At 45.7% G+C, this 26144-nt stretch overlaps 1 protein-coding gene and 1 long non-coding RNA gene across 7 annotated transcripts in view; one reads left to right on the top strand and one right to left on the bottom strand.

Annotated features, from left to right (window-relative positions):
• Positions 1-26144, top strand: part of LOC147571853 (uncharacterized) — a 113438-nt gene that overhangs the window by 51512 nt on the left and 35782 nt on the right. For all 5 annotated transcript variants that reach the window (XR_015246532.1, XR_015246529.1, XR_015246528.1 and 2 more), the window contains exons 2-3: positions 1122-1269; positions 19367-26004. This is a non-coding gene — a long non-coding RNA (uncharacterized LOC147571853). The remainder of the gene's footprint in view (positions 1-1121; positions 1270-19366; positions 26005-26144) is intronic.
• Positions 1522-26144, bottom strand: part of ANXA13 (annexin A13) — a 52085-nt gene continuing 27462 nt past the window's right edge. For both annotated transcript variants that reach the window (XM_025922860.2, XM_086695017.1), the window contains 9 exons: positions 21305-21399; positions 17354-17524; positions 15013-15046; positions 14828-14907; positions 14158-14226; positions 13402-13503; positions 8665-8740; positions 5217-5329; positions 1522-2108 (listed from right to left, as the gene is read on the bottom strand). In XM_025922860.2, coding sequence (XP_025778645.2) covers positions 1989-2108; positions 5217-5329; positions 8665-8740; positions 13402-13503; positions 14158-14226; positions 14828-14907; positions 15013-15046; positions 17354-17524; positions 21305-21399 — 860 coding nt within the window. In that variant the 3' untranslated portion in view covers positions 1522-1988. The remainder of the gene's footprint in view (positions 2109-5216; positions 5330-8664; positions 8741-13401; positions 13504-14157; positions 14227-14827; positions 14908-15012; positions 15047-17353; positions 17525-21304; positions 21400-26144) is intronic.

Below are 26144 nucleotides of genomic sequence, written 5' to 3'. Positions count from 1 at the left end.
ATTTCCTGTGCGAGAACTTAAGCAAGTAAATGACATTTCCCCTCAGCCTTGCTCAGCCTGTTTCTTCGCCTGTGAAATACCTTCCTCTCCTCTGTGTGTGAGTGATGGCCTTCAACAATCTCCAACAGTGGCTGTTTTTAATAGATCTCCTTTCACTCTGTTGGTTTGTTTTTCTATCCTTACTGTGAGTTCAGTACCCAAGAACTGGTTGTCTTGTTTCTGTTTTTAAAAGCAGCTTTGGCAACAAATAAGTAAACATGAGTATGTTCTATCACTGAGCTTGGCTCTAGAAAACCTTTTTATGTGTTAAAGCTCATAATGACAACAATGACTGCTAGACTGATAAAGCAGCATGTGGAGGACACAGATGTTATCATAACTTCTTAATGTGTCAGTCCCCATTTTATAGCCACTAGAAAGGCACACCATGATATATACTTTTATACTGAGAGTTTGGGCTATTTGCTATATGTTGATTGCACCAGTCAATGGCTAAGGCCCCAAACTGATCATGTTTCTCACTCCTTAAACATCTCCAGTGACCCCCCATTGCCCAAAGGACCGGGCCCACGCTTGGCAGGCAAAACCATTGCTAATGTGATCCAAACAAACTTTTCAGCAGCTTCGTGGCCTGCCTCCCCAACCTTCTCCCTCCTTTCACCGCATCTATGCCCAGGAGAATGGATTTCACCACTTCCTGAACATATCCTGCTCCCTCATGCTTCTGAGCCTCTGCTTTTACCCTTCTTATTTTGTTTCTCTGGAGAACATTCTTCCACATTCTTCAACATCCAGCATTAATACATCTCTGTGAATTATTCCCCAATTCCTTCAGGCAGACCTGTGTGTACCGTCTTTTTGCTAATGGGAAGAGAGCTTTACCTGCCTATATTAACTTACTTACAGCATTCTGTTGAATACAGAGGCATCGGTCTACATTACTGGCCTGGGAATGAACTCTCCAGTTTCTTCAACTGATACATGGGAGTAATAGTAACCTTATAGGGCTGTTGAGAGGATTAGACATGAAAGTGTGCTACTGAGCAGTGCCAGACACAAATAATTGCCCAATGAATGATAACTGTAATTATTGGATCAAAGTGTCCATGTTCTCTTGACAGACCCCTCTACGTCTAGTAACTCATGGCTGTGAGACAAACATCTTGAACAGAGATTCTATTGGTGTGGAACCAATCCATTTGAGAGTCAGACCATTGACCTTGATCCTGTTGGCACCATGCCCAGCCTAATTGTATTTGAAGATCAGAGGTAAGGCTCAAGTGGGTCAAATGTCTAGAGAAATAAGAAGAACCATTTATACAAGGTAGCCATGAATCTTACCCCTAGTTACATTCCACACGGGCACCTCAATTGTTTCCTTACTGCTAGCCTTGATTGTTATCTTTGGTGGTTATTAATTAAAGTTGTTATATGCCTTTCCCACATATGTTTGAATTTCACAAGTCATATACTTCCAGGACAAGAGCCAAAACGAATCAACCCAGTCTTTGGAAAAGCAGCTGATGGGGGCATAATCCACTTTAATTAACATTGAGCATTTGAGATTGAACGCACAGAAGGAACACTGATGAATTGGTTAATTTTGTCTTCCCTGTACCTTAACCATTCAGTCTTTACCCGCCTCTATTTGATACATACTCTTCTGAATGTTTTATTACAAGTATAGTGTTTTCATCAACTGCGAATTTCATTTGTGCTCAGAAAGCATTCAGGTTGCCACGCTAAAGGAAAGCTGAAAGGCAGCTCAGATACTTGCTAAGCCAGCATTCAGGGTGACCTGCACAAGTGTCTTGAGGCTGCTGCCCTTCACCTAAACAGCTTGGCCTGGCTACAGTATTCAAGCTGGCAAGACAATAAGCCAGAACTCTTCAGTACTTTTTGTGCTGGAGTCACATTTGCAAATCTGGTTTGAAATGGGCTCTTGACAAAGGTGGCTCCTCCCTGTCCTTCCACTGCTCTGGCTTGCTTCAGTGCAAGAGGGCCACCAGCAGTTTCTGGAAGTCCCCAGACGTGTCTGAGCAAACCATGTCAGACAGAGACTTCTGATACTTCTCTTGGAACTTTGCCTTTATCCCCTGAAGGTCCACCTGTAGGAGAAATGACGACAGCAGTGAGGACAAGGACATCTATAGGGTGTTCACTATGAATGCAGGTGGGCACTGTTCTGAATACATTACACTCATTTGCTCATGTATGCCTCAACACAACCCTTGGAGGTAGGGGCTATCACTATTATTACTATTATTTTATGGATGGGAAAAGGAAAGCCGAGTCCAGCTCCGGTTACAGAGGTGAATATATATATATATATATATATATATATATATATATATATATCCCAGTATAAATTTATTTATGGACACAAAAACTTGAGTTTCAGATGATTTTTATGTATTACAAAATATTTTTCCCTTGAGTTTTTTACAGTCATTTAAAAACGAATCATTCTTAGGTAGCAAGCCTATATAAAAACAGGCCCACCTGCAGGTCACAATTTGCTGACTCTTGGTATAGGGTTAAGAAAATTATCAACACAGAGATTTGAAATGAAGCTTTTTTTTTCCTTCTTGTACCCTGATCAGCAGGACCATTAATGCCAATCAATACAATTCAAATCGATACCAATTTGTAGGACTTATTTTCGACCTAATTCATTGAAAGCTTGAAAAACCTGGGTGCTGGAAATGGGCAGAGGACTCAGAAGAAAAACAAATAAGAAGATTGTTCCGCTCCAGATATTCTTAGAACCTAGTGAGGGAGACAATACTGGCAACAGAAAAGATGTAAGTACAGAGAGAACACAGTGTGTCTCGTAAAAGAAGCAGAGAGCTCTCTTTAACCAGGAGTTGTGTTCTTTTTATAATTTTTAAAACTTTAGACTCTATCGTGCATTCCAGACAGATCCACAACCCGTCATTCAGCCTTCTGGTTCTTTTTCCTCCTGCCCCAGTTGGAGGGATGAACTAAGAAAGAAGATGAGAGCAGAAGGCAGGGGAATGAAGGATTGTGCCAAGCGGATGCTGAGCAGGAGGGAGACTCCGGCAGGATGTTGCCTGTGCCCCCTCCCCGTCCCCCGACTTGTCCGCTACTTGGCTGGGGGAGGGGGCAGGACGTGTCAGTCAGTGTGGGGGTGGGATGGGGCACACCGGGGTTCTGTTCTAGTATTATGGGGCTTTGGAGAGATTAGGGTATGGCCAATATATCTGGCTGGACCTGAAGCATTCCAAGGAGATGCTTAGTCTCCTAAACTATCCCAGGACATGTGGCCAATACTAAGATGGGACAGAGCTCTGGTGGGCCCTCCAGAATGTTCCAACCCTCTGGGGTCTTTCAGAACCCCCACCCTGCTCCATGTTGCACATGCTTCTATGAGCCTCAGAATCTCTTGAGACTTTGGCAGGAGCATGGGGGGATGGAGATGGTTTGCTAAGAGACAGAGAGACAGAGACCGTGGAGATCTGGAGAGACAGTGGAGGAGAGAACTCAGGAGAGTGGCAGAGAGATGGGGAAGGGAAGGAAGGGAGAGCAAGAGAAACAGACAGTAAGCCAGAAGAAAACTATGAACAGTGGAGGGGGAGGAGAAATTCCTGGAATAGAAATAAAAACGAAAGAACGGTCTTGTTGCTAAGTTATATTTAAAAATGGTGTCAGATGTTAAGTATTATTTGTCAAAGCCATGGGCCAGGATTTGGGTTGGGATCTGTCCCCCTTCATTTAACAATTTTTTTTTTTTTTTTTGAGGGAAGATGTCTGTGGTTTTTCAAGTGCTCAGTTACACTTCATTCTCCAAGGCTTCTCCCACTGCGGTCGAGATGCCATTTCCCCTTCACTTGTCCCTCCTTCCCTCTGTGACCCGTGTGCCAGAGCATCCGTGCTGAATCTCGACAGCTGCTCACAGGCCGTGGGTGCTCATCTCCCTCTTTCTTACAGTCATGCATTCCCAAAGGTGGGCGATATCGCTCCCAACAGGGCAAAAATGCATTCTTAGAGGGTGAAAAGAACCTTAATCTTTTTATGTCAAAACGCGCGCGTGCACACACACACACAGGCGCGCACACGCGCGCACATGCATACAGAACACAATCTATAGATGTGTTTACTGAACACAATATATACATACAGAATATGACAGAATATGTGTAAACGGAACATAAACAGATACAAAGTCCCTCTGTGGTGTTCATGTTTTGGGGGAGTGGCAATTAGGAAAAAACTGGGCCCCAAAAGGCTCCTTAGTGGGACGATTACTACTAATAATTTTAAAAAAGGTTGAGGGACGCCTGGGTGGCTCAGTCGGTTAAGCGTCAGACTTCCGCTCAGGTCGTGATGTTGCGATTCATGAGTTTGAGCCCCGCATCGGGCTCTGTGCTGACAGCTCGGAACCTGAGGCCTGTTTCAGGATCTGTCTCTCTCTCTCTCTCTCTCTCTCTCTCTCTCTCTCTCTCTCTGCCCCTCCCCTGCTCGTGCTTTGTCTCTCTCTCTCAAAAGTAAATAAACATTAAAAAATTTTTTTAAAAAGGTTGAGAAATACTGTCTTGTACTGATGTGTCTTTTTTAACGTTTATTTATTTTTTGGGACAGAGAGAGACAGAGCATGAACGGGGGAGGGGCAGAGAGAGAGGGAGACACAGAATCAGAAACAGGCTCCAGGCTCTGAGCCATCAGCCCAGAGCCCGACGCGGGGCTCGAACTCCCGGACCGCGAGATCGTGACCTGGCTGAAGTCGGAAGCTTAACCGACTGCGCCACCCAGGCGCCCCCTGATGTGTCTTTTGTGCAAAGCTGTGCTTCTGTGGTGTGTTTAATTAAAGGCCTGGCTGGGGAGCGAGGCAGTCATTTGCTCATTGTCTCTGCTGCTGGGTGACCTCGTCCGTCCCCATCCTTGCAGTGTCTCTGGTCCGTCTTCCTTACAGTGGAGCCGAGCGTGGGCTGCACTCCCCCAGGTCCCCGTGCACAGGCCCCGAGCTCTCTGGAGCCACACATGGCAAAAATAGAAGCAACTATCATTATTGTATTTTTATAAAAAGAAACAGATTGAAGCATGGCACAAGGTCTTCCACAAAGTCTGGGAAGGCGAGGGCTGTCTGTGTTTCACTTTTTCTGTAAATAAACCCTTAAGAAAAACTTTGTTGATGACATCAGCGGTGGCCAAAAGAGAAGTGGTGGCCCACGTGCTGGGAGTGGAGTGTGTCTTACCTCAGCCCTGGTCACGATGATGTGAATTAGTGTCTCCTCATCGGTGCCTGCACCCTTCATGGACTTGTACAGACGGTCAGCAAAATAGCCCTCCTGGTCCCGGGCACACCTCACTGGGCAGGATGAGGGACAAGAGAAGGTGAGGCTTTTACATGTTGTTGAAGAACATGGAGACCCTCCGAAGGAACAGAGCTGCCCCCCCGTATCACCTGGCTGTCCTTGGAGCTGACTCAGTTGTGAGACAGGTGTTTGAAAGGAGCAGACTTCACACTCTAGTGGGATCTGGAAGATTCCCCCGGGTCAGGGCACCTGGGCTCTTCAACCAAGAACTGAGTCAAAACCCCTCTGCTGGTCCCTGAAGACCCTTCAGGGGAGGAGGAACGCTGCGCCACCCTCAGGCTTTCCCTGCCAAATTCATGGTTCTTACCAGCAGGAGTAACTTTTCTTATCTGAATGAAATCTCTGATGCTGGCGTTGGGTTCAGAGGGGAAATACAGATTGGCTGGGGACTCTGCTGTAATAAAACTTCAGAATCTCGAAGACTCACTCAGCTGGACTGCCGCCAGGATGTGCTAAACATCTTTCCCACCCTTTGTTTTTCCTCACTGGGTTTGCTCGGTGAGTTTCATCTTGGAATCTTTTCCAAGTGCCCCACAGTCTGAGCTCTCCATCTGGGATGCGGCCTCATGAAATGTTTGATGCTGTCTACAGGCCACCTTCCTGTGTTCTTGCTAGCTGCTCTTTTCTGGTCCTCCCCTTGCCTGCCAGCTTTGATCTCATCCACAGATTAGTGAAGCACAGTGCCTCTCTACTCCTGGGGAGAAATCATTGTTCCTCTCCCCTCCTCCCATGCTTAGGGGGGCCCATCAGGACAAACACTTTGGGGAAACGAACCATTTACTCTTTAGGTGTTGGCATTTACCTAGAACACTCAACATTTTTGATGTTAGTGATTGATAGCAAGTAATACATTGAGTGTAAGTGTGGGATGTGCATCCTTGATATGTCCTGGGATGGGAACTCTTGCTTTTATGTAATTGCCTATATGATTGATGCTTCCGAGAATTGGAAGGGAACAGGATTAGGGAAGTAGCATCTAGGTGGGGGGTCTGTCTCTTTTATAGGCCATGTGGAAGCCACCAGAGTTTCAGGAGAACAGAAAAGCCCAGCCCCAGGTGTCTGACCTCTGTATCCTGAGAACAATCCAAAAAGCTGCTGGATTAGTGGTGGTTGGTGGGGGGAGCCTGTCAGTTTGGGGAGTGGCATACTTGAGACTCACTTAAGACCCCCCCCCAGGCAGGACACGTTGATGCTGAAATGCCTAATGTCCGTGTGTTCCAACCCTTCATAGGTGTCTTCTCCCCTGGCATTCCTTCTTCCTGATGTTCTGGGAAGAGATTTCTCAGCTTTTCTATTGTATGCAATCTATGCCTGGTGAATAAGGTCTGTTGTTAGCTGCCGAAGGAATCCCTCAAGAGTCTGGATGGGGCTAGCCAGGGAAAATGTGGGCATATACCCTGTGGTATCTGGAAGGCAGGATAGCCAGCCATGATGAGGAGAAGACAATCCCTTGGGGAGCTTGTAAAAGTGCGGCTTCTGGGCTCCATTCTTGGAGATTCTAATAGGGAGCCTGAGATAGGGCCCAGGAATCTGTATTTTCACATACCTCTCTATAGGTGATTCTGGTGCAGGTGGGCCCTGGAGCCCACTGGAAAAGTGCTGCCCCAGAGCATGCAAGTGGTAGGAGTCATTTGGTCTCAAATTTAACCGTAAACCGGCATCTTTATGAGTCAGGTATGAGTGGGGGTGGGAAGTGTCTCGAAAATACAACCGTAAAGTCATGCTCTACAGCTTGTGTGGTTTATACTTAAGGTCGTTTCTAATCACTTTGAAGTTTCCTACCACCGGAGCATACCTAAGTCCTGCATTTTATGTTCCCCGTCTCCAGGGATGTGGCTGTTCCTTCCTCTGTACCCTCCTCACTCTGGTTGTTTTTGTTTTTATCTTTACTGTAACCTAATCTGCTGATTTGTTTGTTTCCACCATGGACTTGAAACTTCCTAAGAGCAAGAACTGGACCTATTTACCTCTGATCCCCTCACCAAGCGCAACCCCCAGCCCGGGTAGGTGCTAACTAAATGTTAAACAATTGAATGGTTTTGCTACTGTTAATAATATTGATAGTGGTTTATCATCATTGGTATAATCTTCTGACTGAACTCTGGTATTTTCCTGATTCTTTGCACTGCCAGCACAGAAAGGAAGAATTTGGAGCCTTTGAGTCAGGCTGTTAGTGGATCTCTCCATTTACTTAAGAGACTCATCTTTTAAGCCCCAAGGACAGTTGTCCATGTATGTCCAGTTGGGGTCAGGAGTGACACTAGGGATGTTTAGGCCTCTCTACATCATGGTAGAGGTCAAATTAGTAGAGGCCCTGCTAATTTGAATGCAAAATGAGGACGGACTAAAAAAAATCAATTGCTGACATTGTTTAAAAAAATTTTTTAAAGCCCCCACAAAAAGCAAAACAAAAAGTTTGGCAGATAGAGCACATTTTTTAACTTCCAGGACTACTTTTTCAATTCTTCCTCTTCCGGGGACCCGTCTTTCCGTTTCTTGTGCTATTTGAGGTGGTGCCCTCGACTCCTCGCCACAGGAGAGTATGGACAATGGACAATGGCTTCATTCCGGGGCTTGCAGAAAGGAAGAAAGGAGCCTGCCAGACACAGCCCCATGCCCGTCTCTCCGCTCTTTCCTGCCTATGGGCAACACCTGGAGAGAAGGTGCTGGTGTGCTCGCTTGGCACAATAAAGATCTGGTCTCCCTCCCCACTCTTTCTCAAGAGACCTCATTCATTCTAAATGTTGAAGGGAATCAAGTGGAAAAGAACACCCTCGAGCCATCAGGCATATGCAAAAACTTGTTCATAGGTTGGAAACCTGGCTGAACCACATATGGCTCCCTGAGACTAGACAATGCTGCAGCCTGTTGACAGATGCTCTTCTCGTCGACCCACGATCTTAATGAGACTGTAGTGGATGCCATGATGCATCGCCCAGAGGCCCTCTTTGGGACCGATGCACTCATTCCATCTGCGGCCTACTGGCTGCTCACAGCTGAGTCCCTCCCCAGAAGTGGCCCTCCAAGGCCCTGCCTTACCCACCATTGCAAATGCTCCGGGGTTGCGGCCAGCATCCACCGGTTGCTTGGTGTGTGGTTTAAACACCTTGCCCCCTTGCCTCCTGGCTCCAGGGCTCCATGGGGGACCAGCAAAGCCCCCGCCCCCCGTTAACAGCTGCGTCATGCTTACTCTCTCCCTTACCCAATGCTGCTGAGGTGTGTTGTTCCCGAACTATTCCCTAAAGTCTTCCCACATGCAAACCTCCGACTCTGAGCCTGATTCCAGGGAGCCCACCCTAAGTCAGGGACTCTGCTAGGTTTACTTTACCAAGAGTTAAGTAGGCCTTCTGCACGTCTCCCGACGTTTCTGCTTCAATGGCCTCTTCGATGTCTTTGTTGATGAGCTGGAAGGACAATCAAAGGCCAGCCATTATCACAGGTCTTGCTCTTGGCTTTGGCACTCCTGGGGTCACTTGTCTACAAAAAGCACTAAACTCTTCCAGATTTGGTCACGTGACTTTAAGGAACCTATCCTGCTCCGTGCCTTACATTTGAGTGGGGGCTCTTATGGCTGATGGCTTTTGACCCCTAATGGATTTGGTCCCTTCCTTGGATCAGGACAATTCCCTTGGCCTCAGTTTCCTCACCTGTACAATTGGGAGTGGAAGAACAATGAATATATATTGTAAAATAATTCTTTACATCTCTATAATAGTTTAGTTTCCAATATGTTCTTAAAATTCTTTTCATTTCCAATTCTCTAGGAGGTTGTGGTTATTAATCATCTTACCCACACTTTTCTCATCTCCCATGTCCTGGGACTGGGGACTCAGCCAGCCACAGTTTGGGTGACATAAGTAGTACAGGCTGTGAAGTTCACAGTAAGGACTTGGTCCAACGTTTTTGATAGAATGGGGCTGCGTGGGCTGGAAGCCAGGGGGCTGACCATGTCAAAACGTCACTTTCCTTCACCCTGGGGGTGATTCTAAATGATCCTATATTCACCACCGGCTCACATACCACTCTGCACAGCATTACACGCTGGGTTTCTTTCCAAATATTTACAGAAGCTGAAGTTCAGAGTGTATTGTGACAATGCTTAATGCAAGTACCACCTGGGCCAAACTCAGGGCAGGCAAATAAAAGAAAGGAGAACTCTTTGTTGGGTTTGGGGAAGTGCAGTTAAGCATTAAGAATACAGAAACTTCTTTCTTAGAAGTTATTTTTTGAGGCTATGACACAACGGTGGTTCCATAAATAGTTGGGGCCTTTGAGGACACACCAGCCAGAGTGTATGTAGTTTATTCTGAAAACACTAGTAAACAAAATAGCCTTTGTGATGCACGCACAATTGATTTGGGGGGGGGGGGGGGGAGAGGTCGAGATGTAATGAGGTTTCTCGGTCTCCTTGTCGTGGTTTGACACCTAGAGGTCTGGTGTGGGTAAGGGACGTAGACGGTGGGGATTGCCTGGGGGCTTTCTGTTCTGTCCCTTCCTTAGTTGCTCCTGGCCTCTCTTGGGTTTGATGTGGGAGCTGGCGTTTCGAAAGGGACTGGTACCACTTTCCCATGAACAGCGTTCTTGTTCTGTAGGCCGAGATTGCATTTCAAGAGGACATCTTGTTCACACGGGTCTGCATTTACTAAAAAAATAATCCTCACTTTAAACCGCTTTCTGTTTCTATTGTTAGTGCTGGGACAGCATTGCCAGGTTTCTGCTTTCTCAGTCTTTTTGCCACACAACTCCAGGGGGCACTGTTCACATTGCCCCCTCTTCTCTATCAACCTCCTGCCCACATTCCCCTCCTGGTAGCTACCAAGGCACCTCCCGGGGCTCCAGAGAACACAAATGGAAAACAATCGACTGGCCCAAGTGAATCTCCTTTGCAAATGGCAGGCTTTTCACTTCAGTTCCCGGAACACTTAATTCTTAGGGGGCTCTTTAGACAGACCAGGTTTTCTGATCTTAGTACAAAAAAACATCACTGGGGTAGATTCCACACAAGCCTCAAAGGCCTCTCGTTACCAGGTAGCGTTGACCGTAGGGAGATTACTAGAAGAATAGGGGAGACATTTCTTTCTTTCAAAACCTATTCACCCATAGTGACAGCATTCTCATAGCAGAATCCTATGCCCTCTGGGTTTGGCCACAGAAGGTACAGGACTAGAGGCTCTGGAACGAGCTCAGGAACACATAGAGGACAGGAGAGAAGTGGTGACTGACGTGGTGGGGACGCAGTGTGCCTGCGCTGTGGGTATGTGTACCTACAATTCATACTAAGCCCTGCGTAGGGAACTTCCTTCAGCTTTATAGCTGCACAAGCCTTTCATGTTTGGTCACCTTCGGGACGGTGATATTCCTGCCTGGTGTAGCAGGGCCGCAAACACAGTTTCTTGGTGAGGATTTCTGGGAGCGTTAGTAGTTAAGACTCAAGCTTAGAGGGCAAAACCCTAACGTTTTCATGCCAAAAATAAAAATTCATCTCTATGCCAGGGCAAGCTACGCAACGTAATAGACTCCCATGATCTCATGCTAGCGGTTTATTGCTTTTAGCCAGAGACCCTTGTGAAAACTTATGAACTAGGGTCATGAGATCAGGGTGAACTCACAAAAATCAGTGATAAGAATCAAAACAGATGGTGTTCTGGGGAAGTTTTGGGAATAGAGGAACAGGTAGTATTTAGAGCTAGTTTCATGTAAAGAATCACTAAATCAGTAAATTATTTTATTGTCCATTTGGGCTTTGTTGGTTCACATAAGGAGACAACTAACAGTTGCTGGTGTTTACTGAACGCCTATGGCATGCCAGCACTTTATTTTTAGCACTTTATTTCTATTAATTCATTAATCTTTACTAACCCTATGAAGTCAGTACCATCGTTATCCCTGTTTGACAGTTGGGGAAACCGAGGTCCGGAATCCTTAATGACTTGCTCTGGCTCATAGAGCTAGCGGTCTAGAGCAGACCTTTGTGATTTTAACAGGCACCAGAATCACCGGAAAGACTTGTTGAAACATACACTCTAGGACTCTCTCTGATTCAGTAGGTCCAGGGTGGGGGGCTGAGCATTCCCTCTCTCTTTTTTTTTAAGTTTATTTATTTTGAGGGAGAGACAGCAGGGGAGGGGCAGAGTGAGAGGCTGAAAGAGAGAATCCCAAACAGACTCTGCACTGTTAGCATGGAGCCTAATGCGGGGGTCGAACCTACCAACCGTGACATCATGACCTGAGCCGAAATCAAGAGTTGGACTCTTAACCAACTGAACCACCCAGGTGCCTCTCTCTCTCTCTCTCTCTCTCTCTCTCTCTCTCTCTTTAAATAAGAGAATTCTCATTTTTAACATGTTCACAAGTGATACTGATGCTGCTATTTGGGGATTAATTTTGAGAACAATTGGCCTGGAGAATATCCTTGTAGGTCGTTAGCAGTTCATGTATACACACACACACACGCACACACGCACACATGCATGCTAACATGTATGTGTGTTTCCACAGTGATCACCAATGGCAGCCATCCCCAGAAACTCCATCCATGGCCCCAGCCACATGGGAAGAGGGTGTAGGTCATGAAGAAGTCTTCCAGCTCAGAGTCTACCCCGTTCCAGGAGCAGAGGCCAGAGGAACGCAGGGTCAGCTGGCTTTGATCATGACTCTGGGCATGATTTGAAAGCAAAAGGCCCTCCAGGCTTATATACAGTAATGATAAAATTCCCAAGCTTTATTGTCTTTTCATCTGCTGGCAACACATAGGAAATGCTATTTCGAGTGAGGAGTGGCCAGCTCCCGCCGAGGTAGAAGCTCGGGCTGGGGAATCTTGCTGTTCTCATCCACTTTCTGCTACCGGCTTGCTGTGTGGTCCTGATAAGTTACAGATGGCGCCTTACTCATAACAGACTTTCCTTGTCCAGCAGTTGTAGGTAACAATGGCTGCTTAGTCGACATTACCGTTACAGGATTGTTGTGAAATTGGAATGAGATACAGGGCACAGAAGGGCTTTGAATAGTTAAAAGCACTCTACAATTATAAAATAGGAGACCAAAAAAATCTGATACTCCACAAAAGGCTTCTTGCAATGAAAGACTGATTTTCAAGGAAGGACTCACCACTAAATGCTTTGAAGTAACTAATTCATCTTGTTGGCTTAAGATTATCATCAGATAAAAAATAATTGTAAACAGCAATTTATACACATCTTTTCAGGAGTATCTCTGAGGTATATCTCATCTGTCTTGGGAGTGGTAGGCACTCTGTTAACCCAACTATAAACTGGAATAATAGTAAGAGAGAACATTTGTGTGCTTACCACACGCCAGGTACTATTCTGAGCCTTTTACATTTATTATTTAACTTTTTTTTAATGTTTATTTTTGAGAGAAAGACAGAGAGAGACAGAGCATGAGTAGGGGAGGGGTGGAGAGAGAGGGAGACACAGAATCCTAAGCAGGCTCCAGTCTCCGAGCTGTCAGCACAGAGCCCGACGCGGGGCCCCGAACTCATCATGAACAGTGAAATCATGACCTGAGCGCAAGTCAGACGCTTAACCGACTGAGCCATTGGGGCTCCTCTATATTATTTAACTCTTGAAAGAAGCCCAAGAGGGTGTGACGATGAAGATTATTGTCCCATTTTACAAATGAGGACAGAGAGTCTGCCAGTGATAGGACATGGATTTGAACCTGGATGTTGACTCTAGGGCTTTGCTCTTCACCTTGACACTCCTCTGCTTTCCTAGCCTCTGCTGTTAAGCAGGGGTTCCCAACCTTGGCACTACATTTGGAGCTGGACAAGCCTTTGTTGTGGGGCTGTCCTGTGCATTGTAGGATGTATAATAGCCTTGACCTACTAGGTGCTCTTAGCGTTGCCTCCCCAACACCCAAGGTGACAACCCAAATGTTTCCAGACATTACCAATTATTCCTTGAGGTGGGGAAGAAGCAAAATCATCTCTGATTAAGAGCTGCTGTTGTAAAACACCCCCACAGTTCCTTATCCCTGATCTGGACTTCTTTTGGAAATAGTCGTTTTGGTGTGAACTCCATTGCCCTGGTGCTTGTTTACTTACAATCTGGTAGGCTTGAAAGGTGGCCCGTAATTGCTTGTGGCTCCTCTTGGCCAAGACTTCATTGAAGGCAAGCTCATCAGTGCCCCAGCGGTCCTCCCCTGCCTGCAGGACAAATGCAAACATTTTGGAAAAGCCTTTTGCGTAAAAGACTGAATATACTGTTCTATGACCAGGCCTTGCTTACGGGCAGTTCGAAAATATGCACTGAATAGAAGTCAAATTGATCAACTAAGCACTATACCTGAGAGTTTACTTCACACATCTATTTATAATATTTATACCTTCCTTGTTCCAAAATGGACCTGAAGCAGTAAACTCTGAAATGCAAGAATAGGAACAATTCTTTTTTTTTTTCTTTAATTTTTATTTATTTTTGAGAGAGAGAGAGGGAGAGAGAGAGACAGACTGTGAGCCAGAGAGGGGCAGAGAGAGAGAGGGAGACAGAACCCGGAGCAGGCTCCAGGCTCTGAGCTGTCAGCACAGAGCCCGACGCGGGGCTCGAACCCACAAACCGTGAGATCATGACCTGAGCCGAAGTCGGACACTTAACCGACTGAGCCACCCAGGCGCCCCAAGAATAGGAACAATTCTTACAGGTTCACAAAGACTGTATATATTGAAAATATTTTAAAGATCATACTTATTTCTCAAGAAACTCCCATTTGCATGAAACAGAGAAATATTTGTTGAAAATAGTGCTAAGAAACTTTAAAAAGGACAAAGAATTGGCGGGGACTGGTGCATCTGCACACTTACATCATACAGATCCTTGGCATCCCGACCAGCTAGATCTCTGTCCACCTCATCTCCTTCATCACGATTAGCCTAGAAAAATTGACACGTTGTTATTAACTTGAGTTCCCACTTGACCACAGAAAACAAAAAGAGAAAGTCCTGGAAAGCTGGGGGTGATTGCAGAAGGGTGGTCTGGAGGAGATGGAACCTGGCAAAGTGGCAGTGTTGCTCTTTGCTGCCATCTTTAGGCACAACTGATAAGCAGGGTAGCTTCTGAAACAACACTTGAGTTTTTCTCTAGAAATCAGGGTGGCTCACAAACCCCACTGACCTCTAAGCAGGCTGAAAGCAACCTCGTGATGTTCCCTGGAGTGACTCCATTGGAAAGCTAATAGTGATCCTTTCAAAATATCTTACTTCACCTCTCGGGGGTTCCCAGTGCTGAAGAACCCTGAAACTTGGTCATGGAAGGTTCTGAATTCTAACCTGAGCCCTGTGTGGCCAGCGGGATCCTGAGTGGTCCAACCCTTATATGACCCCTTCCCTTGAGTGCGGCTAAGACCTGTGAATATAAGCTGTCACTCCCACGATGTTATGTTAATATAAAAAGGAGATTTTACAGGTGCAATTAAGGTCTGTAATTAGTTGCGTTGATCAAAGGAGATATTCCCCTTGCTGGGCCTGATCTTACCTGTAGCAGGGACACCAGCATTTTCTTTAGGGTTCCACTTGTATCAGCTTTGACATCTGATTCAAGGCTCCTGTCAAACACTTTCGAAGAAGAAAAAGGGAGGAGAGAAAGCAGATGATTTCATTTCCCAGAAGTATTTTGAAAGGAACATTCTTTATCCAAAGTCAGAACAAAAGGTCACTTACACCTTTGGTAGGCTTCTTTAATGGCCATGATCTCCTAGGAAGGGTAATAAAACAAAAATCAATACTCCGAGGTGGGGTTGATCAGTAGGAGACACACAGATACACAAGGAAATGGCCAGAACCTGTCTCCAGGCACGGGATGCCTCCGTGACTTCCTCCAAAGAGAGCCATCCTATGGCTCAGGGCCTAGGCCTGGGGCAGGTCCCTGGAGGTGTGAAGAAGCCCCTGGGTGCAAACATCTCAAACCACACACCAAACACATGCATACATTCTCCTTAGTTAAAAGCAAAACTACCCCAGCTCAGCTAATGTCTTTGCTGCCTCCTCACTCCGTCTCACGCTCCCATCTCTACTCAGGTGGCTAGTGTCACACAGTGGGTATCTTCCCAAGCATTTGTCCTTGCATTTGTATACAGATAGGTGTGCTACTGAAAACATACAGAATTGTTTTGTGTATGTGTTTCCAAAGTGGAATACTGTATGTGTTGTTCTTGGACTTATTTTTTCACTCAGTAATGTGTCTTGGGGATCCAGCTACGCTTATCCGTAGTCACCTAGTGTTTTTTAGGTGGATACAAAACGTCCCAGCCTACAGCAAGCCACGGTTTATTTAGTGAGCCTCGGATGGATGTACATTCAGGTTGCTTCCAATTTTTTCCCTACTGGACACAAGGCTTCATGCAGTAATCCATGTGCTGCGTGCAGGGCTGCAAGTTTCTCTCTGGGGTGTGTACTGGGAAGATGTGCTTTGTGTTTCAATGACTCAGGCTAAGTGGCCCCGTCAGGAGCTGCCTCAGTTTACATTTAGGCCAGCAGTGTCCAGGAGCAGGTGTTCCCCAGATGTTCACTGGCAAACTGTTTAAGAGTTAGCAGCAGGCCAGGGAAAAGGCAGTGGGGACAGTGGGACGGGGGGAGCCTGGGGGGCCGGAGGATGTAGGAGTTGGTGGGAGCTGATCATTTGTGTCCATGAAGCTCTTTCTTTTCTTCTCCTTCTAACCCACTTCCAGGATGTGCCTGAACCCAAGACCTGCTCTCTCCCTACTTTTCTTTTTATTGTCAGATCGATTTGATTGTGGGGGAGAAAAAGAGCTTGTTTGTTGTTTGAGAGCAGGGCTTGAAAGAAACTAGGCTGAGGGGGAACCACATGTGGTCAAGTGAGATTAGAAAAATAATGATCAGAACCTTCTTGCCAAGGCAGCCTGCCGATTACCCTAATATTGGACGCCTCCTGGCTGGGACTGTGGAGCTTCTGGAAGGTGGGGGACCTCGACCGGGAACACCGTATAACTGCAGGACCGGACTGATACCATCCTCCTTCGCTGACCCTTCCTGAACAAAAACTCCTTGAAATGGAGGGTTTTTATTATCTTGTGGAAAGAAAAGAAGTCCGGGGATGCTGAGGAAAGGGGTTCAGGGGTTTGGAGAAATGTGCTGGACCCCACAGACTGAGCAGAAGGAACCAACCCAAGGTCATCTACATGCAAGGCTTTTAAAGTATTGTTTTAGCATCAGAGATCTGTTGAAGTTTTTCCTTGCTGTTGGCTCCAAACACTGCTTCTGTTTCCTACCTGGAGGCCTCAAGGATGTTGGGGACTTTCTGGCTTTTTCCTTGCTGGACTTCCCCCATTCTACATGATGAGTGGTTGCAGCAGAGAGTTGGGTCTCCAAATAATGATTTGTGGACCCTCTCTACCCGTGATGAATTCCTTGGCCCTCATGGCTTCTGGAACCAAAGATGAATGAGCTTCGACTAAAGCCTTAACAAAGGCTCTTTTCAGCTCCTGAAATGGCAGCATGTGCCCAGGGACAGGGGGAGAGGTCTGCTGATAGAAGTAGATGGAAACCTCCAGGAAGGTGCTGGCAGCCACGAGAGGTGTTCACGGGGATCCCCTCTGCACCAACTGCTTCCCTGCCTCTTTATGGTCCTTTTTGTACTCTATGCTAGATGACAGCCATGGACAAGGCAGCTGCACAAACACGCTTAGCCCATTTATTGCATTATTTGTGCCGAAGACCTGCAAAGTCAGGCTGGGTGGAGGAAAGCAGAATCTTGCCTCCTGCATATAAAACTATGCATTCCTTTCAGAAATACAAAATCTGCGTTGACACAGCTGTTCTGGAAGGATCTATTCTGTCAAGCCAGAGGCGGAAACACGAAGACTGACAGCTGGAAGATTGGAAGAGGGATCTCTCCTGCACGTGCCAAACAGACATGTTTCTGTCCAGACGCTTGGACAATGGAATGTGAGGTGTAGTTTTCCTTCTGGCTGCTGCAACCCTCTCTGATGGGCATCTGGATGCTCCTTCAGGGGCTGGGGCTGAGGGCTTGGCTGGCACTCACCTTATTGGTTCTTGTGCACAGGACCTCGATGATCACTGCCTCATCTGTGCCCAGACCCTTCATGGCCTTTTGCAGCTGGCGGGCATCATACTCGCTGGGGCGGTCCAGGAGGGCCAAGGCTGTCTTCTCAAAGCTTCCACTCAGTTCGCTCTTGAACACCTCCTCCAGGTCCTGGAGGAACATAGCGGGAGCCCTGACTAGGGAATGGCCCAAAGCAGAGGACAAGCTTCCCGCTGCATGGCCTCAGGGTCAACAGGAAGATTGCCAAGGACACATGGGGAAGGGGAGTGAGCTGGGCAGAGCTCTAGTGACATGAGTGACCTGCTGTGGAGGACAGTCGTCACTGTGACTTCCTCTGGGACTGGCAGAGAGGCAGAGAAGATCCCTTGCTCAGGGTTGGAAACCCCAAAGATGAATCACAATAACAAACAGCATTTGCTGGATAGTTTAGGGTTCAGAGAGCCTTCTCGCTGAACTCCAGAATAGCCCTGGCAGGAGAGGGGAGAGGTATTGGCATCATTTCTATTTACTGACCTCAAAAAAATGAAGGACTCCCCCCCAAACACTTGCGCGACTAGAAAGGCCTGAAACATGAGTTTGTTGTCTCTGGAGGATCAGATCATTTGTCATCCAAATTTAAATGGTTCTTGTTTTGTTTTAGAGAGAGAGTGAGTGGAGGAGAGGGGCAGAAGGAGAATCTCAAGCAGGCTCCATGCTCAGCATGGAGCCCAACGTAGGGCTTGATCCCACACCCTGGGATCATGACCTGAGCCAAAATCAAGAGTGAGACGCTCAACTGACTGAGCCACCCAGGCCCCCCTGAGGTGGTTTTGAGAGTGAATGGGGAAAATAATAAACTAGCAGTAATTACAGCGGCATAACACGAATAAACGAGGGCCACCCTGGGCAAACCAGATGTGTAGTCACTTTGGTTAACTTGTTAAATCTGGACAGGGACACACGTGGGAAAGCACTCAGGTAGGGAGAAGAAATGAAATACATTAAGGAAGAAATGAAGTATATGAAATGCCCACTGGCGTCTGTTTTTAGCAAGTGTCCATCTTCAAGGATGTTTTTTGGGAGGTGCGGTCTTATAGGTGAACTGCCTGCTCCTACCTGTGTATCTCTGACATGATGGGTTAGTGACAAAAGGGACAAAAATTGGTGTTCAGTCTAACTAGTGTCGCCAATGTCCCAACTTCAGTGAAGGACCTTGAAGAGGGAACCTCGTGTCCAGATGTGGGTCAGACTGGGGACTCATGGAGCAGTTAGCAGCTTAGGAACTCAAATTACATCACGGAGTAGGTGTGGCCACTCAGCAATGTGGCATGATGGCTAATGACATGATCACAGCAGCTGTGTGACCTTGGAAATGTACTTTAACCAATTGTCAGTTTCCTTCTCTGAACAATGGGGGTCTGATGAGACTCACCTCTTTTTTTTTTTAATGTTTATTTTTTGAGAGAGAGAGAGGGAAAGACAGAGCACGAGCAGGGGAGGGGCAGAGAGGGACAGAGACACAGAATCCAAAGCAGGCTCCAGGCTCTGAGCTGTCAGCACAGAGCCCAACTCTGGGCTTCAACTGACAAACCGTGAGATCATGACCTGAGGGGAAGTCCAACGCTCAACCGACTGAGCCACCCAGGCACCCCAATAGACTCAACTCAGGGTTGTTGGGAGAATTAACTGAGACAATCCATGTAAAGCCCAAGCCTGGAACACTTTAAATGTTCAGTAAGTGGGTATTACTATTATTCCACCCTGAAAGGAACTTTCTAAGAGAAGGCTAATCAACTGTTTCTTTTATGAACCTCTGAGCTCTGAGCCTGGGAAAAAAACCCGGAAGATTTTGCCTAATGAGTGGGGTTTGCAGTCTTATGTGGGGGCCTTGGTATCACTGCCTCTGTCTTCAGGCAGCTGCTCCATCTAACGCTGCATCCTCTAAAGGCAGGCCTTTGGTCAGTACTCTACAGTGTGGACCCATCCAAAGACTGGAAATGTTTTTTTTTTCAGGTCAGATGGGCATTGCGTAGAACTTCAGAGAAGAGAAACACCAGCTGCCTACTCTTACAAGCCACAAGCATGAAAACAGATCCTTGTGTGTTTACATTCTGTTTGGACACAGAAGCCGGCTCAGGATATCTCAGCTCTAATCCCGGTTTTCCGGCTCACCAGCGGTGTCACCTTGGGATGCGAGTTCTCTTTGGAGCTCGGTTGCCATGGGGACTTTGATTTGTCTGTTTCTAACATCTTTGAGCTTCAGATGTGATTCTAGACCACCTCCTTGGCAGTCTCAACTGTCTGAAACAGCCACGAACTGGAAAGTAAGCAAAGATTGGCACGTGTTGGTATTGCAAAGTTTGGTGCTAGAGCATGCCTACTTTATCCTTAGCAGAGCGCCTAAGTCCTCACCTCGAACTCATTTACTCTGCTTTACACTCAAGTTTAAGAAGCCTGTATCTGACTTTCCATGTCAGTAGGGTGGGGGTACACATAGCACTTGAGAGGCTGCTACAGTTAGCCGTGCCGGCAAGCATAAAAGTTCAACGTCATTCAATTCAATTCCATGCAGCTGAGCTGAAGATTCACGGACTTTCATCAATGTCATCAAGGAATGACACTGACAAGCCTGATTCTGAAGAGAGAAGCAGAAAAACTGTAAAAGTGCAGCCATGTGGGCCATTTAGTGTAGAAATAAATAGCTCCTCTCGTGGCAATGAGTTCTTCAGGAGTGGACATTGGCCCTGGAGTCAGAAGACTGGGATGGGAGTGTCAGTTCTTTTTCTTACTAAGTGTGTGATTTTGCTTGAGTCATGGAAACAGAGGAGCTCCAGGTTTCTTCTCTATAAAATGGAAACAATCGTACCTAGGATAGCTTCCCTTTACTGATACGTGCTGCCGTTAGCCTGTTCGATTCTCTCAGCAACCTGAGAATTACATTTCATTCTGTATGTGAGGACACCAAGGCCTAAAGAGATTATTGTCTGCCCAACGTCAAATAAGTAAGAAAAGCCATCTCTATATCTATTTATACATGGAGGGATTGAAACTGTAAAGGTTTTATAAACATGTATTAGAATACAGCATGATAATTAATATTCATTTTGCACGCTGATAATTCTAATGACAGTAAAAAGTGGTTAAATTGTAGGGGCACCTGGGTGGCTCAGTCGGTTAAGCATCCGACTCTTGATTTCAGCTCAGGTCATGATCTCACGGTTCATGAGTTCAAGCCTCCCATCAGGCTCTGTGCTGACAGTGCGGAGCCTGCTTGGGATCTCTCTCTCCCTCTCTTTCTGCCCCTCCCCTGCTCTCTCTCCCTCTCTCTGTGTCTCAAAAAAAAAACAAAAACAAAAAACAAACCTAAAAAAAAAGAAAAGGTTAAATTGTGTTCATCTTATATTAATAAAGAAAATAGAAAGCCTACTGCATACTTAAAAAAATCGATACATAACAACATCAACAACAAAACAAATGAAAGAAAAGACACATAAAGAAAGAAAAAAGTGGTCATGCTTAACGAAATGGAGGTTTTTTTCAGTGTTCTATAACAATCACTTATGAAGAACATATCATTCTTGAAGACAGATGGATAAATGAAGAATTCTTACATAAAGACCCACCTGTGAAAACTGATTTTCAAGTTATTGGCCTATCTGTAAGTTAGTATGTAGAATTATCAATGGGAAAATGACAGAGGGATTACTAGGAAAAGGAAGTCAGTTTTCAAAAGGAGTTAAAGAATATTGATTATATAGGCTATGAAGTTAACAAGGCAATTTCAGTTTTTCTGAAATCAATTAAAATTGTAAAGAGTAGTTTACTTTTGTTTGCTCTTGAGCTAACTGATTAAAGCTTTAAAGATATTCTCTGCTGCCTTGGGAAGGTAGAGAAAGCAGAGACCTCCAAGGCCAAGGCTGTGTGCCCGTTTTCAGGGACGCTTGGAATCACCTTGCCATACGTTGCCTTGTACTTTTGCTTTATTTGTTGCCTCTCATCCGATGTCCTGCTTGATAAGATTTCAATGATGGCTGCTTCATTGGTTCCTAAAGTGCAGGAGAAAGAGACAAGGCCAAGAGTGAACAAGAAAGAAGATGGAGGTTGATTTTACTCAATTCCAAGGAAGCTGGGGCATTGGTTAGAGGCTTCAGTGGAGCCTAGATGCATCCCTTAGCTTTAATATCTCGTGGAGAAGTGTGTTCTTTTCACTCACTTGACAAATATCCATGGAGGCCTCACATGGCATGAAGCACAGTGCTAGACATTGCAGTGGAAAGAGAAATGAGTATGGCCTTAATTTCACTCCCAGTATTCGAGAGAAATGAAAACAAATGGCCACACAAAACTTGCACACAAATGTTTGTTGCTTCATCATTCATAATAGCTGAAAGGTTTCTAACAACCTGAATGTCCATCAGTGAACAAACAGATGAACAAATGTGGTATATCCATACAACGGAATATTACTTGGCCAGAAAAATGAATGAAGTCCTGATACATGCTACAGTTTGGTGAACCTTGAAACATTACGCTAAGTGAAAGAATCCAGTCACAGAAGAACACATATATATATTATTCCATTCATATGAAAGTCAAGAATAGGGAAATCTATAAAGATAGAAAGGAGATTAGTGTCTGGGGATGGGCTGGGTAGGGAGGTGACAGCTAAAGAGTAGGAGGTCTCTTTTTTGAGGTGATGAAAATGTTCAAAGTTGACTGCAATGATGATTTCACATATCTGTGAGTATATTAAAAACCATTGAATTGTACATTTTAAATGGGTGAATGGTATGGGATGTGAATTTACACCTCAATAAAACTGAAAAATCTGAAAAAAAAAAAGTATGGTCTGTTCCTTGGCCTCCAGGTACTTAAAGCTGAGTAGAAGAGAATAAAATATAGGCCCACATTGCTACAATATGAAGCCCACCCTTAAACTTGTCAATGTCAAGAGAGAAGTCCAAATTGGGACCATGATGGGTAATTGTCTCTTTAAGCTCCTGACTGTTACATTAAAAATTTTTTTTATATTTATTTATTTTTGAGAGAGCATGAACAGGGGTGGGGAGAGAGGGAGAGAGAGAGAGAGAGAGAGAGAGAGAGAGAGAGAGAGAATCTGAAGCAGACTCCACGCCATCAGTACAGAGCCCCATGTAAGACTCGAACCCATGAACCACAAGATCATGACCTGAGCCGAAGTCAGACACTCAACCAGCTGAGCCACCCAGGTGCTCCCTGACTCTTACATTTTTAGATTACACTCTTTCTAAAAAGTTTTTTCCTCTGATGTTCCAAAAGTACCACATGCTCATTGTAGGCAATTTGATCAGTATCAAAAAACTATAATGAATAAGAAATAAGGGGAGAATATCCTTTTTAAGAACATGGAGACAGGATTGGAAAGCTGATCCAGGGATTGCAGGTGTGGGAATGAGAAAGTCTATTTAGCCAGCAAACCCTGAATTAGATTCTTCAGGCTGGATTCAAGTAATTCTTCTACCTTTATGGACTATATGGCATTGACTGTATATACCATTGACCCTTGAATAATACAAGGATTGGGGTGCCAAGTCTCATTGAAGTACAATATTCATGTATAACTTTTGAGTCCCCCAGAACTTTAGTACTCAAGTAATAGTCTACTATTAACCAGAAGCCTTAGTGATAACATAAAGTCAATTAACACATCTTTGTATGTTTTGTGTATCCTATATTATTATAGTAAACTAGAGAAAAGCAAATGTTACTGAGAAAATCATAAGGAAAATACATTTACAGTACTGTACTGTAAAATTCTGCATATAAGTGGACCTGTGTTGTTCAAGGGTCAAACCTGTTTTGTTCAAAGGTCAACTATATATAGATATCACTGAGTCATTAAACCCATGATTTTGCTGATATTTTGTAAAGGACAGGGGTTGAATGAGTAGATTAACTCAGTAGTGCTCAGGTGGACAAAAATCATGGAAGGTGGTAGCTGAATGATTGGGGTTTGAAAGCCTGCTACAGAATGTAGACCTTTGGCAACAAAGGCACAGGGAGAGTGCCATGTGAGGACGGAGGACTGGAGAGATGCATCCATAAACCAAGGAACTCCTGAGGCCACCAGAAGCAGGGTAGAAGCCTGGAACAGGTCCTTCCTAGTGCCTTCAGGGGGGAGTATAGCCTACTGACTTCTTGACTTGAGACTCTGGCTTTCAGAACTGGGAGACAATAAATTTCTGCTGTTTTTAGCCACCTGGTATGTGGTACTTCATTATGGCAGCCCTAGGAAACTAATGTATCCATTATCCTCACCAGTGTCTCAAGACTTCAAGAAGGTCTTCACAGCCCGAGTCTGGAGAATCCTGCATTGGCCTTTTCCCAGCCCTACTCCTAAAGGCCGCTCCCTGTGACTAACTAGCATGTGCTTGGTCATTTTTGATTGGAACTGGCTTAGTTGAACTTGCGTGATCACTCCTACCCAGCTGAGAGCTCAGAATCCCCAAGAAACAGGAGATGGTAGATGCATTTCATAGAAGAGTTGGGAGGAAGAAAAATCTGGGTCATGGGTGTGGGGAAACTGTGGAAGGGGGACATAACTACAGACAGAGGGACGGGAACAAAGAGACTCCCCTTATTTCTTTGCTGGTGAAGGCTTGAGGTGTTCTACCCCTGCCTCGACCCTGGTATCAGTCCTAACGGCAGTATTTGGGGAGACAGGGATAAGAGAGCTGCGTGCTTGTCCTGGCACAGCCATGAACTTTGTGTCCTCAGACTATTCACTTAGTCTCAGGGATTAGTTCCACCTTTATAATTCTGGGAAGACCTAGCTGTTTGATTCCAAATGGAGAAATAGAAAATTCTAGGATGAGCTCACCTATAAGAACAGCAGTGATTAATTGCCTGCCTCGTTCTGGTTCATTTCCAGCACTGTTATTTATGTTGTTCCTCTTAATTTTTTCCTGCTGTTTCAGCTTTACAAGGGGTATCCAATTACTTCCTCTGTGACATTTTTTTTTTTTTTTTTAACTTTTGAGTGCCAGAAATCTCACCTCAGAAGAGGTTTCTTTTTCTGGTAAAAATCTCTTGAATCAGCCCCTTTCTTTCTGTGAGGGCTGCTCCTGCCCAGATCCAGGGCCTCTGCATCTCAGGTCTGGGTTCTTACAGGTGTCATCCCTAAAAGGAGCCTTCCTGCTTCCCAGGTGGCCCATTCGCTATATTGTGCCAGCCAGAATCTGGGGCTCATCCCTGGCTCGCTCTTTCCCCTCACCCCACTCCAATTAGTTACCACTAAGACCTCACTATTCTGCTTCCTTGATATCTGTCAGATCCACCCTTTTCTCTCCACCCTCACCTCTGTCACACTGCTCAGCAGAACTACTGATATCCAAATGGGGTTCCTGCATTATACACACCTTTCCAGCCGGCATGCACTGTCCCTAGAATGTGCTTGCTTATGGGCAGCTCACCTGTATCAAAGCTTGTAATAAAGGGCCCTACAAATCCAGAATAGAGTCTCAACTCTTCAGTGGGGCGTATGAGGCCTTTTAGAGTAGCTCCTATTTGCCTCTCAAAGTCATGTCCCTCCCACTCATGCTCTTTTGGGTTCTCCATAAAGCACGTGCAGCTCCTAGAACAGGCAACACTTTTCTTTCCCACCTCTGGCTCTTCCTTCTACCTGGAACACCTTTATCTTTGATCCTCACCTTCACTCCATTCCTCGTTCAGGACTCAACTCACTGGACTTTTCTGGAACGGAGGAGTCACTCCACCTTCTATGTCCCTCACATGGTCTGTTCTCCGTCCCATTTCTGCCATGCCACACTGCAAGTCCCATGGGACAGAGGAGGGATTTGCTCACTGCTGTATCCACATGGAAGCCTCTCAAAATTCATCAGATGACTTGTTGAATGAATGGATATTTAAATTCATGCATATAAATGTGAATGATTGAATGAGTGGAGACGTTTGCATAGCATCATGACGGAACCTTGTCTCTGCATTCGTGTAAGCTGTGCTTGCTGCTCAGACCAATAGGAAATCTACTCTGATGCCAGAGTCAACCCATAGCAGGATAATTCAGGAAAATTGAATTAAAATTTTAAAAGTAATGTTTTTTAGATTTTCCTTCCTGGAATGCATTAGAAAGTGAGACCGGAGACCAACGCCGTCCTGGGATGGCTTAGCATCACCCTGGAGGTTGGAGGGAGAGCCTGGAAATGACTAGATTTCCCTCAAACTCTTTGAATCTGGTCTTAGGTTTAAGCTGGGAGCCTTTCCCACTACCCGACCAAGAAGCGATTTACTGAACAATGACCTCATTTTACATTTCACAATATGTGTGTCATATAAGCAGTCTGTGCTGCTGAATGGTTTCCTGTAAACATTTACAATGGTTTGAGACACTGGGGCCAGTCCCCAGTAGTTCTGGGAAAGACTTTTTGGAAAACAAGAAGGAACCTCTGCCCCAACTGTACATTGGACACTGCAGAGTAATTATACAGTAGAGGTCAGGCCCGGGGTGATAATTAGCCTTGGGGGTGCCAGAGGGCCTCCTCGCTTTTGCTCTCCCAGCAATTTTCTGGGAGGAGACAGAGCCGAGTTTCAGCAGGATGGAGGCCGCTGGGTGTGAAACGCCCTCCGCTTCACACCGGGGGCCCATGTGCCACGTGAGTGATCTGAGTGGTGTGCGGGCGGCGGTGGGGGTCTCTGCTTTCCCCACAGGCCCCTCATGCCAGCCCCAGGGGCCTGGCTGAGCTGCGGAGGGGGGCAGGCTGTGGGCTTCCCAGTCCCTCAGTGTCTCCTTTGA

The sequence above is a fragment of the Puma concolor genome, chromosome F2 (assembly GCF_028749965.1).
Source record: "Puma concolor isolate L17-30 chromosome F2, mPumCon1.1.hap2, whole genome shotgun sequence".
In the NCBI taxonomy this organism is placed as follows: domain Eukaryota; kingdom Metazoa; phylum Chordata; class Mammalia; order Carnivora; family Felidae; genus Puma; species Puma concolor.
Note: the sequence above shows the minus strand (reverse complement) of the source record. Positions and strands in the feature narration are given on the sequence as shown.